At 40.5% G+C, this 13,376-nt stretch overlaps 2 protein-coding genes across 4 annotated transcripts in view; both read right to left on the bottom strand.

The window, feature by feature from the left end:
• Positions 1 to 2,419, bottom strand: part of VARS1 (valyl-tRNA synthetase 1) — a 71,771-nt gene extending 69,352 nt beyond the window's left edge. Inside the window, exon 1 of one of the 3 annotated variants that reach the window (XM_081960843.1) lies at positions 2,304 to 2,419. The gene's annotated coding sequence lies outside the window, so the exon portion shown is untranslated. Of the gene's footprint in view, positions 1 to 666; positions 857 to 2,303 lie in introns of those variants that run through there. The other 2 variants (XM_081960844.1, XM_081960841.1) reach the window with 2 other exon arrangements.
• A 4,579-nt stretch (positions 2,420 to 6,998) lies between these two features.
• On the bottom strand, positions 6,999 to 11,567 carry LSM2 (LSM2 homolog, U6 small nuclear RNA and mRNA degradation associated). Its single transcript, XM_081934806.1, has 5 exons — positions 11,435 to 11,567; positions 10,417 to 10,484; positions 10,178 to 10,208; positions 9,681 to 9,740; positions 6,999 to 8,078 (listed from the first exon to the last, which is right to left on the bottom strand). Exons 1-5 carry the CDS (start codon positions 11,435 to 11,437, stop codon positions 7,953 to 7,955), a joined length of 288 nt encoding a protein of 95 aa, XP_081790932.1. The 5' UTR covers positions 11,438 to 11,567; the 3' UTR covers positions 6,999 to 7,952.
• Positions 11,568 to 13,376: the final 1,809 nt, after the last annotated feature.

The following is a 13,376-nucleotide window of genomic DNA, read 5'->3' as shown; positions in this document are numbered from 1 at the left end:
ATAAGAATCCTGAAAGTTTTTGGGGTGCAACTTAAGGGTGGAGAATGGGATGCCCCGAATCTAAGATTAGGGGTGGGGAGGGATCTTCAACAAGCAGCAGATCAAATATTGGCAGAGTTTAAATTCTTTTAACAACTTCTTTAAATTATTTAAGAGCAGGAATTCTTTAAAATTCTTTTCAATTCTTTTAAGAACAGGAATTCTGTCCTGGGAGGGAGGGGTACAGAACGTGTGAATCAACTTATAAGATCCTGCAAGTTTTTGGGGTGCAACTTAAGGGCGGAGAATGGGATGCCCCAAATCTAAGATTGGAGGTGGGTGGGGAGGGATCTTCAACAAGCAGCAGATCAAATATTGGCCGAGTTTAAATTCTTTAAGAATTTCTTTAAATTCTTTAAGAACGGGTGTTCTTTAAATTTCTTTTAAACTCTTTTAAGCTGAACCCTAACGAAAAGGAGACATTCGGAAAAGCTCCTCCTGCTCCCCCCCCCAATGAATCATCTTGGCGCACCCCCGTTTAAAGATTGCTGCTTTTTTAGGGGACGGGAAAATCTACACCCCATAAGCAGAAAAGCTTCCTGGAAAAGGAAAAGATTCAGGGGGTTTGGGCACTGACCCGGGACTCCAGTACCCCGGGGAAAGGGGAGGAGAGTCTCCCCGCCCTACCTCCACTCCAGCCGGCTGCAGCCGCCTCCTCTGCTGCTGCTGTTGCTTCTCCCCACGTGCTACTTTCACATTCACTAAGGACCCCTCCGACTGACATCCGAGGCAGAGCCTGGTGCGAACTCAAAAATCCCTAGTTGTTACAGTAAGCCCAAGCAAAATGATCCAATGTTCTCTTATTCGTTCCAGATAATTTTGGAGATTCTGACTTGTCTAAATATCCGCTAACCTTTGATTAGGAAAAAAAAAAATTGGAGGCTCTTGGCAAATAAGATTTAAGAAGTCAAGGGCAACACATATCTGGTTTTAAAGGTTCTAACAGCTGCTAGGATAGCATAGGCACAATGCTGGAAAAACCCAGAAACTTCTGCAGATGATATTATAATCAAAACAATTCTGGAATTCTGCAGAGATGGATAGGTTCACCCTAAAAATCAAAGGAAAAGAAGATGTGGATTATTTCATGTTATTTTATTTTATTTTATAAATGGTTAAATGACATTGAGGTTAGAGGAGTGGAATTAGGTGAAATATGGTTTACACGAGAAAAACAGATGAGTACATTTTTTTTTGGTGGTCATATAATTGTTACTATAATGGAAGATAATATATGTTATAATATGATTGATGTTATTGCATATTTGTTTATAACTGCATATTTGTATGTGTGTGTATATATATATAATATTGTTTGTACGTTTGTATGTTAACACCTGGGATGCCTAGAGAGTACACTGCTCAACATAGAAAGGAAATGTATGATATAAAACAATAAAAATATTTTTTAAAGATTTAAGAAGTCAAAAGATTCATAAGAGCAATAACAGATTCCAAGAGTCAGGTCATGATTAAGTACTTAAATTATATATATACATATACATATACACATATATAATTTTTTTAAAAAACTGTTGATTTTTTTAAAAATGCTTATGTGCATTAGAGCCAAATAATGGCAACGGTGTGTGAATGCAGCAGCAGGATCACAATCAGTTACCCAGTTTGTTCTCGTTTCTAACTACATGATAGATACCTGCAAAAGATGCCAAACAGGAAGATGTATGAAGAGGTAAAGTTTTTCCAAAGCAAATTTAATTTATGCAGGAGATCTGGGACTTTTATGAATGAAGAGATTCATTCATAAATAAGGATAAATTTTCTGACAGTGAGAGCAATCAACCAGTGGAACAGATTTGCCTTCGGAAGTTGTGAGAGCTTCATCACTGGAGGCTTTCAAGAAGAGATTGGACTGTCATCTATCAGAAATGGTGTACATTCTCCTGCTTGGGCAGGGGGTTGGGCTAGATGACCTACAAGGTCCCTTCCAACTCTGTTAATGTTAATCTGAATGAATCATGACTGTATCCCACATACTACACAATATATTAAAATATCCTACTTATTTCTTTCTTCCTTGCTCACCCATCACTTTTTAAATCACATCTTCCCACCTGTATCTAAGTAATTGCTACGTAGGATTTTTTAAATACTGGTTTTATACATCATATTAAGTTCTGACTGAGGATGTTTTATATTTTTTGGTTGCACTCATCCTCCCAGAGTCACGTACTTGAGATGGGTGCTATATAAACTGAAATAATAAATGCAAAAATAAATAAACTCTTCCTGCACAAAGTTACCATCAAAAGATTTCAACGCCTTCACCACAACAGCTAGGCAAGTTTACACAGGCACTTGATTAGGAAAACCTCAAAAGGGTCCTCTTTCTTAAGTCGATCAACCTTCTCGAATGATCATAGAGAGCACCAGAAGCTGCTTCGACCTCGGTAGAACGTCTCGCACTTGAACTTCCGGTAAGCCGAGAAACTCGACAACTTCCGGCGAGATTAGGCGTGTGTGGCTTTCCTTCTCTCGAGGTTAATTCAGCCTTAAATTACGGTACGGAGTTGCGATTGCAATGGACAACTACAGTTGTGGGTCCATACATTGGGCGCCAGAAAGCACAACTGCTTGCAGCTGAATTTTGGCGACCCCACCCCACCCCCCAGCTTTGACCGAGAACATTTACTGCAAATGGAACAGTCGAGCGCCTCCTCGTGGTGGGAATAAAGTATTGCAACTCTTGGATCGAAGATGCTGAACAAGCTACAGTTGGTCTGCAAGGTGCAACTCCCATCATCCTGAAGCTGATGGTGTCGTGCAGCTCTGGACTACAGCTACTATCATCTACGGAGCTAGTGCTCCATGGTTGTGTTAGACTACAACTCTCATCTTCAGGAGAAATTTTCAGACATGATAAAGTACAATTTCCAATTGTGGTGCAAAGTGAACTATCACACCTTTGACTGGTTGTATCCTGGTTGCCAATACTGAAATTTTTGGCTCTTTTAAAGAAGCATAATTGTTAACAGAATGAAGAGGAGTAAACTAATTGAGAAAACCCAGCATTGGAGTTGGAAATTAAAATGATATTCATGATGACGGTGAATCCTTTGTAAATGCTGCAGTGCCTTCTCTCTATTGTGTAGTGGAGGAAAATTCTTATGGGGAACTAGTGTCTTTGATTCACGGAAATGAGAAATCTTGAAAGTAGGAAAAAACCTACAGATTTGGGGAAACTGAAGAATTGTTGATTATTGAAAAGAGGAGCTGGATAGTGATCAGGCTTGGAGTACTGGAGGAAAGATAATAATTATATCCCACTTTTTTGTATACAATTCAAGGCAGCGAGCATACCTTAATCCTACCTCTTATTTTTCCCATAACAACAATCCTGGGAGGAGAGTTGAGCTGGGAAAGAGTGACTGGCCCAAAACCACTCCAGCTGGCTTGAATGCCTGAGAGGCCTAAAATTCAGTCTGGTTAGAAGGTAACAGCGTTCCATGCGCCTTTGGTGCTTAGTCATGCCGGCCACATGACCGTGGAGACGTCTTCAGACAGCGCTGGCTCTTCAGCTTTGAAATGGAGATGAGCACCGCCACCCCCTAGAGTCGGGAACGACAAGCACATTTGTGCGAGGGGAACCTTTACCTTTTAGAGATGATAGATTGTGGAGAAGCCATCAATGGGAAGTTGGCCCTCTCTGTGCATGCATAAACTACTACAAGAGGGCATGTTCTGAGCCGGGAAAATATTTCTCAGTAATGCACTTAAATTGCTCAAAAAGGATCCACGCAATCAAATATAACTGTTTAGAAAGGGCTTTATATAGCAATCTGCTCCCAAGTCATCCTGATGGGAGACCATAAAATGGCTCTTGAGTGTTGAAACAGCATCACCCACAGCTCCACTCAATTAACCGAAGACAGCTTGCAGAGAGAAAGAAATAATAAGACAGTACACCAACTTTAGTTTTCCCCTTCCTATGTTTTTATTAGTAAGCCATTCACATTTAGACGAATTTTAAAAATATTTCTTTTCTGCTGTTCGGTCAAAAGCTCCTCAAACCTCTTGTGACTCTTTCAAAGATTAACTTTGTGCTGCCATCTGCAAAGAAACATGGGTGTATGCCAGCTTCCCCTGAGAAATCCTTTTTATTAAAGATGTTTTAATTCAAATTCCCATAAAGACTATCTAGCTTTGACAATTCAACCCCAGCATAAAACTGCCTGCTTATTTTATCTTATTTATTTGTTGGGGTTACAGGGAGAGAGCTTTTAAGTCCACGTTGACTCCTGATGGTTGCCTGAACAAGTCCTTGCAGTTTTCTTGGCAAGATTTCCGAAGTGGTTAGCCTTGGCTTCTTCCTTCCTAAAGCTAGGAGGGAGTGATTGGCCCAAGGACAACCCTGCGTGCTTTGCCTCAGGCAGGACTAGAAGTCATGGTCTCCTAAACCTTGATCTTAACCACCGCAACAAACTGGCTCGAAAAGTTGCATTGGCCTTCCTTGTCCTCACTTGTCCCTTATCAACTCAGATTCTGTCAAACATCTTCCCAAGCACTTGTTTAAAAAATTACTATGTAATGTGTTTGCTCTTGCTGCCTTTCCCTTTGCAAAGAAAATTCTCCCTAAAAACCATCAACAATTTGGTCTTCATGCCCACATTAAAAAAACCTGAACCCTTCTCCAGGGGTGGGTTCCGGATTCTTTTACTGCCGCTTCGCTCAGCGACGTGCTTCGGGTGCGCGCTTGATGCGCAGTAGTAAAAAAATGCTTCTGCACATGCGCAGAAGCAAAAAGCAAGATGATAGAACCGGTTCAGGGCCATCAAGTTACTATCTACTCAGCCGAACCGGTCCAAACCGGTAGGAACCCACCTCTGCCCTTCTAATTTTGCAAACCGCACCTGTTTTAACATTTCCCCAATCATATCTCCCAGTTTTCAGCATTCTCACATTTGTGACTGCAAGATTTTTTCCCCTTTGGAACACTAATTTTTGTAGCAACTATTTCAATCCCATTTCTTTGATTTATTATTCCCATACCAATATCAGAATAACATGATTGTAAGCTGCCTAGTTACCTTAAGGTAAGATGGTCGGCCTATACATTTTATAAGTAAATAAATATACTCCTTCCAACATCCCTTCATTTCATTTTCACCCCATATTATTTCACCATTTATTTTTAACTCTGTCCACTTGGCTAAAGGTTTCTGGTTTAGACTTTTATCTACCTTATTTCCTACAAAATAGCAAAAGAAAAATTGTTTATCTACCTTATTTCCTACAAAATTGCAAAAAAAAATTGTTTCTTTGAAACTTAACCATTTCTTACTCTCAAATTAATTTATATATTAATATAATGAAAAAGGGAGTAGTGACCTTCCTCCCATATTTAGGCATACCAGGGATTGTAACACAAATACATACCTATTTCCCTGGTAAGGAGGCGAGCCTGTGGCTTAGTGGCTAAGACTCCTGCCTAAGATATAATACAGCCCAGGTTCAAATCCCAGTAAGGGTATGGCTAGCTGATGAGAGCTAATTAGCTCGAAATTGATCTATACTAGTCTCCCTTTATTTATTTATCAGTACAAATACAACACAAATATAAAAAGGCAACATTAAAAATAAAAATATGGTTTTCTGCCTGCATGGTCTTCTGTGATGAGCCGAAGGACAGAAAGAGGGAGTAGTGACCTTCCTCCCATATTTAGGCATACCAGGGGTTGTAACACAAATACATACATACATACATACGTGTGTGTGTGTGTGTTATAACCCTATATATATATACACACACACACACACACACACACACGTATGTATGTATTGTGTTATGTTACAACCCCTGTTATGCCCAATATATATATATATAGGCATACCAGGTGCTTGGACAAAAGAAAAAAGTTTGTGTGTGTGTGTGTGTTTATAAATAATGCATTTTTCCTATCCTCTTTACAGCACTCTTGGCTCCTCCACTAAGCATCTCTGGAGCTCTGTAACGCAATTCTTTCCCTGTTTCAACCAGTTTCCGTACCCTCTTCCTTCACCTCTGCTCTCCATTCAGTTTGGGGGAAGAGACTAATTAATTATTTTTCTTCTCCAGTTATTTAATCTTCTTTCAATTTCTTTTTCTTCTGTCATTTTTTTCTTGTAGTCTCTTCCCAAATACAACTCTCCAGTTTTCATTTATTCATTCATTGATATATATCTTGTCCTTTAATCCTTTTTTACATTTCCACGTTGTAAACTTCCATATGCCACTGTCTTTACCAAATCAACCCAAAATTATGCATCTGAGCTGCCCACATATGATTTTGGTCCCTCAAGGTTCTCAGATAATGCTTTTAAACAAAGACTGTGTTTTCAGCCTTAGTCATTCCCATGCCTTATGTAACATTCCTTGCTAATGTGAATGTTAAAAGTAAAGTATGATGTAATATGGCCATAAAAGCAACAAAGCCAGTGTTACCCAATATGCCCATTCTACTCTATTTAAGCTAGGGACTCTAATCTAGAAAATACAGATACCTCGACTTATGACCATTCATTTAGTGACCACTTGAAGTTACAACGGCACTGGAAAAAGTGATGTATGACCGTTTCTCACAAGATCGTTGCAGCATCACCGGGTCATGTGATCAAAATTTGGAAGCTTAGCAACTGGCAGGTATTTATGACGGTTGCAGTGTCCCAGGGTCACCTTATCCCTTTTGTGATCTTCTGCCAAGCAAAATCAACGGGGAAGCCAGATTCACTTAACAACCGTTACTAACTGAACTGCAGTCACTCACTTAACAACTGTGTCAAAAAAGGTTGTAAAATAGGGCAAAACCCACCTGCTTTGCTTAGCAATAGAAGTTTTGGGTTCAATTGTAGTTGTGAGTCGAGGACTTTAAAAGCCAAGTGCTGTTGCCCACCCACTTAGACACACAAGCAGTACATACACTTTAAAAAAATAAATAAATAACATGGTAGCCCACAACCAATTCTATCTTTCAGATCAAACTTTTAATTGTCCATTTTCTGTTCAACAAATCATTATGCTTTCAAAACGTATTCCTAAAAAACGTGCATAGCCCATAAAATGAGAACAACAATACAAAAGGCAACAACAAAACAAGTGAAATGTTAAAAAAAACTCAAAAAGAACAGGACTCAACCTACAACTTTTTCTAATGGCAGGAGAAAACACAGCCGCCATTTTATATTGCAACCAAGAAAGCTTAGATTGACACTGAAGGGTATTATATTGTGTGTATAACAAAAATAAAATGGACACTCTCCATACTTGGGAGTTTGCAGGTTCTTTCTAACCTGCTGAAATTCCAAAGAAAGCATAGCTTCAAATCCTATAAATAGGAAATACACCAACATGGAAAAAAAAACCACACTAGCATTAGCTGTGCTGCATTGGAACAAAAGGAAATTAGAAAGGGCTGGTAATGCATGAAGAAAACCATGTTTAGGGCACTTTGCAGGGCAAACAAGCTACAGAAATAATAATATTTTCATGGCTGACTATCAATCCTCGACCAAAATTGGACTTTTCTACTACACAACAATGCCATTCACTGAATGCTGAAGAGAGCAAGGAAGAGGACTGATAATGGAAGGATTTTATTACTGGCTTTAAATCAGAAAGGGATGGCCAAAAGATTTCTTCTTCAATTTAGTGCTCACCAACCTTCCTCTCCAGCAGTCCTAGGAGATGGAGGAGGTTGGTGCGAACATCTTTATGGATGGATGCTGCATAACAAAGGAACAAACATTAGCAAGTGGAAGCCTCGTCCTTGTATCCAAGGAACACAGACAGCCACATTTACAAGGCTAACTTTGCTGGTATTTCCACAGAGAGAGAGATAACGTGACCTTCTACCATTCTGCAGCTCTTCTTCAAGGAAGGTCAAGTCACACAGGGACAATAAAAAACTAAAAATTCATCACTGCTTCTGCTGGAGGGCTTCCTTGCGAGCAGCATCTTGCAAGAGTTGAGTGTCCACCTCGTCGGCTGGAAGCTGGACGTAGCGGACAACAGAGCCACGAATGAAGCAATTCTTGACGGACAACTGAAGAGAAATGGAGAACAGCATTGGAAGCAACGGTGAGATTCACTTATCTTCCCTCCCGGTTCGCAAATGTGAGTGCACGCCCGGTGGGCGGAGCCTCCCACACACGCTACTACAAGTTCGCCCGAACCGGAGACAGCTGGCTGAATACCACCTCTGATTGGAGGTCAAAGTAAGGATCAATGTGTCTAAAGTCCGGCTATTCAGGCAGCCAGGTCCAGGCAGTCCTCAACTTATGACCACAAATGAGCCCCAGGCAGGTGAGAAATTTGTTGAGTGAGTTTTGCCCCCATTTTATGACTTTTCTTGCCACAGTTGTTAAGTTAGTAACACAGTTGGTTAAGTGGCTTTCCCACTGACTTTGCCTGTCGCAAAAGAAGATCACACGACTCTGGGATACTGCAACCGTCATAAATGTGAGACAGTTGCCAAGCGCCTGCATTTTTATCACTTGATTATGAAGATGCTGCACTGGTCATTGTGAAAAGCAATACAAGTCACTTTTTTCAGTGTCGTTATTTCGGCCACTAAAGGAACGGTTAAGTCGAAGGTTACCTATAATTTGTGAGTTTGTTCTTGGCCATTTTTTTTTTTTGGTGTGTTACATTGAATATTTCTGCATTGTTTATAATGTGCCTGTTGGTCACCAAGGGTCACATTTGTAAGATGGGTGTCATGTAAGTTGGCTAAATAAAGAATGAATAAATGACCGGGAGCCATTAATGAGATGGGACTACTCAATTTCAGTAAGGTGCCTCAAGTTTGCTCACACTGCAATATTCACGCAATGGTCATGCTGCTCTTTTAATTTACATTCAAAATCGCTGATTATAAAGTTGAAAACGGGATAGTTAAAATAGATAAATAAAAGCTATGGGTAAAAATATATTCAAAAGTAATACATCCAGATTTAATTTTGTTTCATATAGCATCAACCTTGTGAACTCTCCTCTTTTTGCTACATATTCAAAATGGACAGCAATTAATATATAAGGTAAAGGTTCCCCTCGCACATATGTGTCAATCATTTCTGATTCTAGAGGGGGGTCCTCATCTCCGTTTCTAAGCCAAAGAGCCGGTGCTGTCCGAAGACGTCTCCGTCGTCATATGGCCGGCATGGCTCAACGCCAAAGGTGCACGGAACGCTGTTACCTTCCTACCAAACATATTTCCTATTTTTCTAGGAACATTTTAATGTGTTTTCGAACTGCTAGGTTGGCAGAAGCTGGGACAAGTAACGGGAGTTCCCTCCATTACGCGGCTCTAGGGATTCGAACCGCCAAACTGCCGACCTTTCTGATCGACAAGCTCAGCATCTTAGCCACTGAGCCACCGCGTCCCTCATGTATGTATAGAGCATGTGTATATTTGTGTTTGAGTTTGGGTAGATATACATTTTGTCTTGAAGAGCAGGCAACAAAATTTCATTTTTAATGTGGGCTATTTGTGACAATAAAAGTGATCTTATTTTATCTTATCATCCCTTAATAGATATGTGCGATAAGGCCTTCTTGGTTAAAATAAAAAGCCAATAAACCATTATCATCTTAGCATTTATCCATATTTTTCAAATCCTGCCATGGTCATTAGATGAGAACTCACCATATGAGGATATTTTTCTGGATCTGTCACACTAATATCCGTGAGCTTGATATTCAGGTACTATGGAATCAGGGAAGAGAGAAAAAGTTCAGCAAAAAAGCAAGATATTCAAGGCTGTCTATCCAACATCATCAGTAGTTTCTTTTCACCTCAGTAAGGATTAAACCTACAGTACCTGTTGACAATCTCACAGATGTTTTAATTAATTGTGGCACTGTTCACAAGTTACTACATCTGAGAGGAGCAAAAGTAGAGGACGGTGCCCTGGTTTCTTTTTAATGTGAGTGGGGTTAAAACAAATTTGTTTGCTGCCCTAAACTACTGCAAAGACAGAATACAAAATGAAATATGCTGAAGGACGACTGTGTACAGCAAAGGCGTAGAAATATTTCAGATGTAGGAAATTAGTGGTTTAAACAACACAGGCCTACTTAGAATGCAAAACAGCTTTATTCTTTAGAAGGGTTGCAAAAAAAAAGTTTAGGGTTAATTCATACCTGATCTACAGAATGTAAGGTCCCACAGATGCTACAAAAACACAATAGGAAAGACAATTCAGAATTAAAGTGACAAAGGTTCTTTAAAAACACAACAGTATCTTGTGAATTAAATAAAGAGGGAATGAAAGCTAAAATGGGTGGGTTTATGAAGGAGAAAGCAGCCAGAAACTGGAAAGCAAGGGTCATAAAGAAACCGGGATTCATGTGCAACCAAACAGCTGTGAATAAAAACATACCTCAAGTCATTCTTCAATTCCACTACGACGTCCTTCCCTACCAGGGATTTGAAGAAGGAATAGAAAAGCTGAGGATAAAGGGGGAGGGGGGGAATGAACATAAAGCAAGTTTTAAGAAGCATTTCACAATCTAGTGCAAAGCATATATATTCCTGTTTATCACTCCCCCCAAAATAGTATAATCTTACACTACTCTAAACCCCCCAAAATACTACAGCAGTATTGAGCAGAAACTACAGGTGCTCAAACATGTGCAAATCCTCATTAAAATAAAGAACGTCATAATTAGCAAACACTCAGCTTGTTGTGCATTTCAGCAGCTGTTCTCAACTTCCGCCACTTTTAAGGTGTGTGGATTGGTTGGGGAATTCTGGGAGTTGAAGTCCACACATTGCAAAAGTTGACAAACAATGCCTTATGTGGCCTATCATGTCTACGGAGTCATCCAGGTCATGGTTGTCCCAAAAGGCAACTGGACTTTCTTGATTATTTTTTTTCCCTTTGGAAAAAAAAATTCTGTAGCAGAAATTCTCTCCCCTTCCTGCAACACCCAGTAAGCAGTTCCCAAGGACTATATTCTTAGTTTGCATCAGGGAAGATACAAGATTAACTCTTGTTAATTTTTGCATGCATGCCCTACCTATATACACCCACGTGTTACATGTGCACGCAGTATACCCGAACTATCACCTTAAAAAGCAGGTCCTTTTAAAAAAGTAGACATTCAATGAACATTTTCGGTTTTTATGGGCTCAAGAAAGAAAGAAAAATCATTGGCGATTTGAGCACCTGCGGTCCTCGTTCAGGATTTGGCGCTACGAGCCCCTGTTGTTACGATCCCAGCTAACAATGCCTAACGCAGGTTTACCGGGCTGCAAATTCGGATTCACACGTGATTGCCAAGTGCAAAGACGGACAGAGCCAGGCATCTCCAAAATAAACGATTAAAATGCCCCGTCCCTCCCAACCCCGACAGAGCAAAGCTATCACCCCGCACAAAACCCTCCGCTGCGCTCACCATATTTCTCGCTGTCCGCTGCAGAAGCAAAGACCCCGCGTGGATCAACTCGCAGAACTAGGGGAGGGAAGAGTGGGGGGGGAAAGAGAAAGAAAGAACTTCCCGGGCTGCGCATGCGTAGTGAGAACGTCTGTCTTACGGAAGGCGACAGAAATAGTGACTTCAGGAGCAACCGGAAGCGAACCGGAAACAGGAAGTTCTTCTTAAAGGAGCCGCCACCATATTTTCATTTCTTTTTTTCTTTTTGGTGCGCTTTGTGCAAGGAAGAGTTAGTTATCTCTATTACTCTTTAAGAGCTGTCGGATTTGCTGCGCGGGCTGCGGTGAAGAAATTGCCTGCAGTTTGTCAGCCTTTGTCTTTCTCTATTTTTATAAATAACTATTAATTTTATAAAGAACTGGAAAAAGTGCAAAAGACGAAGTGCATACTAAGTTGATTAAAGGCCTGGAGACTAAAACATATGAAGAACGGTTGCAGGAATTGGGTATGGCCGGTCTAGAGAAAAGAAGGACTAGGAGTGACATGAAAGCAGTATTCCAGGATTTGAGGGGCTGCCACAAAGAGGAAGGGTCATCTTATTTTCCAAAGCAGCAGAAGGCAGGACAAGAAACAATGGATGGAAACTAATCAAGGAGAGAAGCAACCTGGAATTAAGGAATACATTCCTAACAGTGAGGACAATTAACCAGTGGAACAGCTTGCCTTTAGAAATTGTGGGTGCTTCATCACTGGAAGTTTTTAAGAAGAGACTGGACAGTCACTTGTCTGAAATGGATAGGATCTCCTGCTTGAGCAGGGGGGTGGACTAGAAGACCTCCAAGGTCCCTTCCAGCTAGATTCTGAAACTCAAAAGCAGGAAACATACCTGATACTCCTTCCTCCTCCTATTTTCCTCACAGCAACCATCCTGTGAGGTGGGTTGAGCTGAGAGAGAAAATGACTGGCCCAAAGTCACCCAGCTGACCCTCATGCCAAGATGGGACTAGAACTCATGGTCTCCTAGTTTGTAGCCTGGTGCCTTAATTACTACACTAAATTGGTTCTCTAATAAGGCAAATATAGAGGTTGTGGGAATGCTTGACCTATGGTTAGATACAATTGAGTTGAAGACATGTCAACTCCAGAGCCAAGAGTTTTGAGCAAAAGCAGAAGAAATTTCAGGATCTCTAAAATTGTCATTGAGGATATGCAAAGTTGGATGGAGTTAAAAGAGCAGCAAGTCTGTTTCCTTTTATGTTGTACTGACTGGATAAGGATGTTTCATAATTCCATCTAACAGTACTTAGAGAAAATGATTTTGGGTGACTCAAGCCAATGAGTCATCTTGTTGGTAGAGAAAAGATCCATCAGGCATTTTTACATAAGGTGGCAGGTGTGTTGCACAGATCTGGCTCTTGAATCAAAACGCGCCCTAAAAGAGAAGAGCCTTAATCACAGTAGGAATCCAGGTTTAGTAGGAAAAGCACTTGAACCAAGATTACTCTGGTTGTGTGAACCAGCACAGGATTTGCCTTGAAGAGAATCCTTTCCTCTTACCTTCTGACATAACAAAATAACAGAGTTGGAAGGGACCTTGGAGGTTTTATAATCCAACCTCCTGGTCAGACAAGAAACCCTATATCTTTTCAGACAAATGGTTGTCCAATCTCTTTTTAAAAAATATCCAGTGTTGGGGCAACCACCACCTCTGGAGGCAAGTCATTCCACTGAGAAATTATTCTAACAGGTAAGACATTTTTCTTTAGTTCTAGGTTGCTTCTGTCCTGGATTAGTTTTCATCCATTGCTTCTTGTCCTACCCCCGGGTGCTTTGGAGAATAGGTTGACTCCTTCTTTGTCACAGCCTCAATATTGGAACACTGCTATCATGTCACCCCTAGTCTTTTCATGGAACTAGACATACCTATTCCTGCATGTTTTAGCTTCCAGCTCCTTAATCATCT

The sequence above is a fragment of the Natrix helvetica genome (genome assembly GCF_964273705.1).
Source record: "Natrix helvetica genome assembly, chromosome: 1".
Classification (NCBI taxonomy): Eukaryota; Metazoa; Chordata; class Lepidosauria; order Squamata; family Natricidae; genus Natrix; species Natrix helvetica.
Note: the sequence above shows the minus strand (reverse complement) of the source record. Positions and strands in the feature narration are given on the sequence as shown.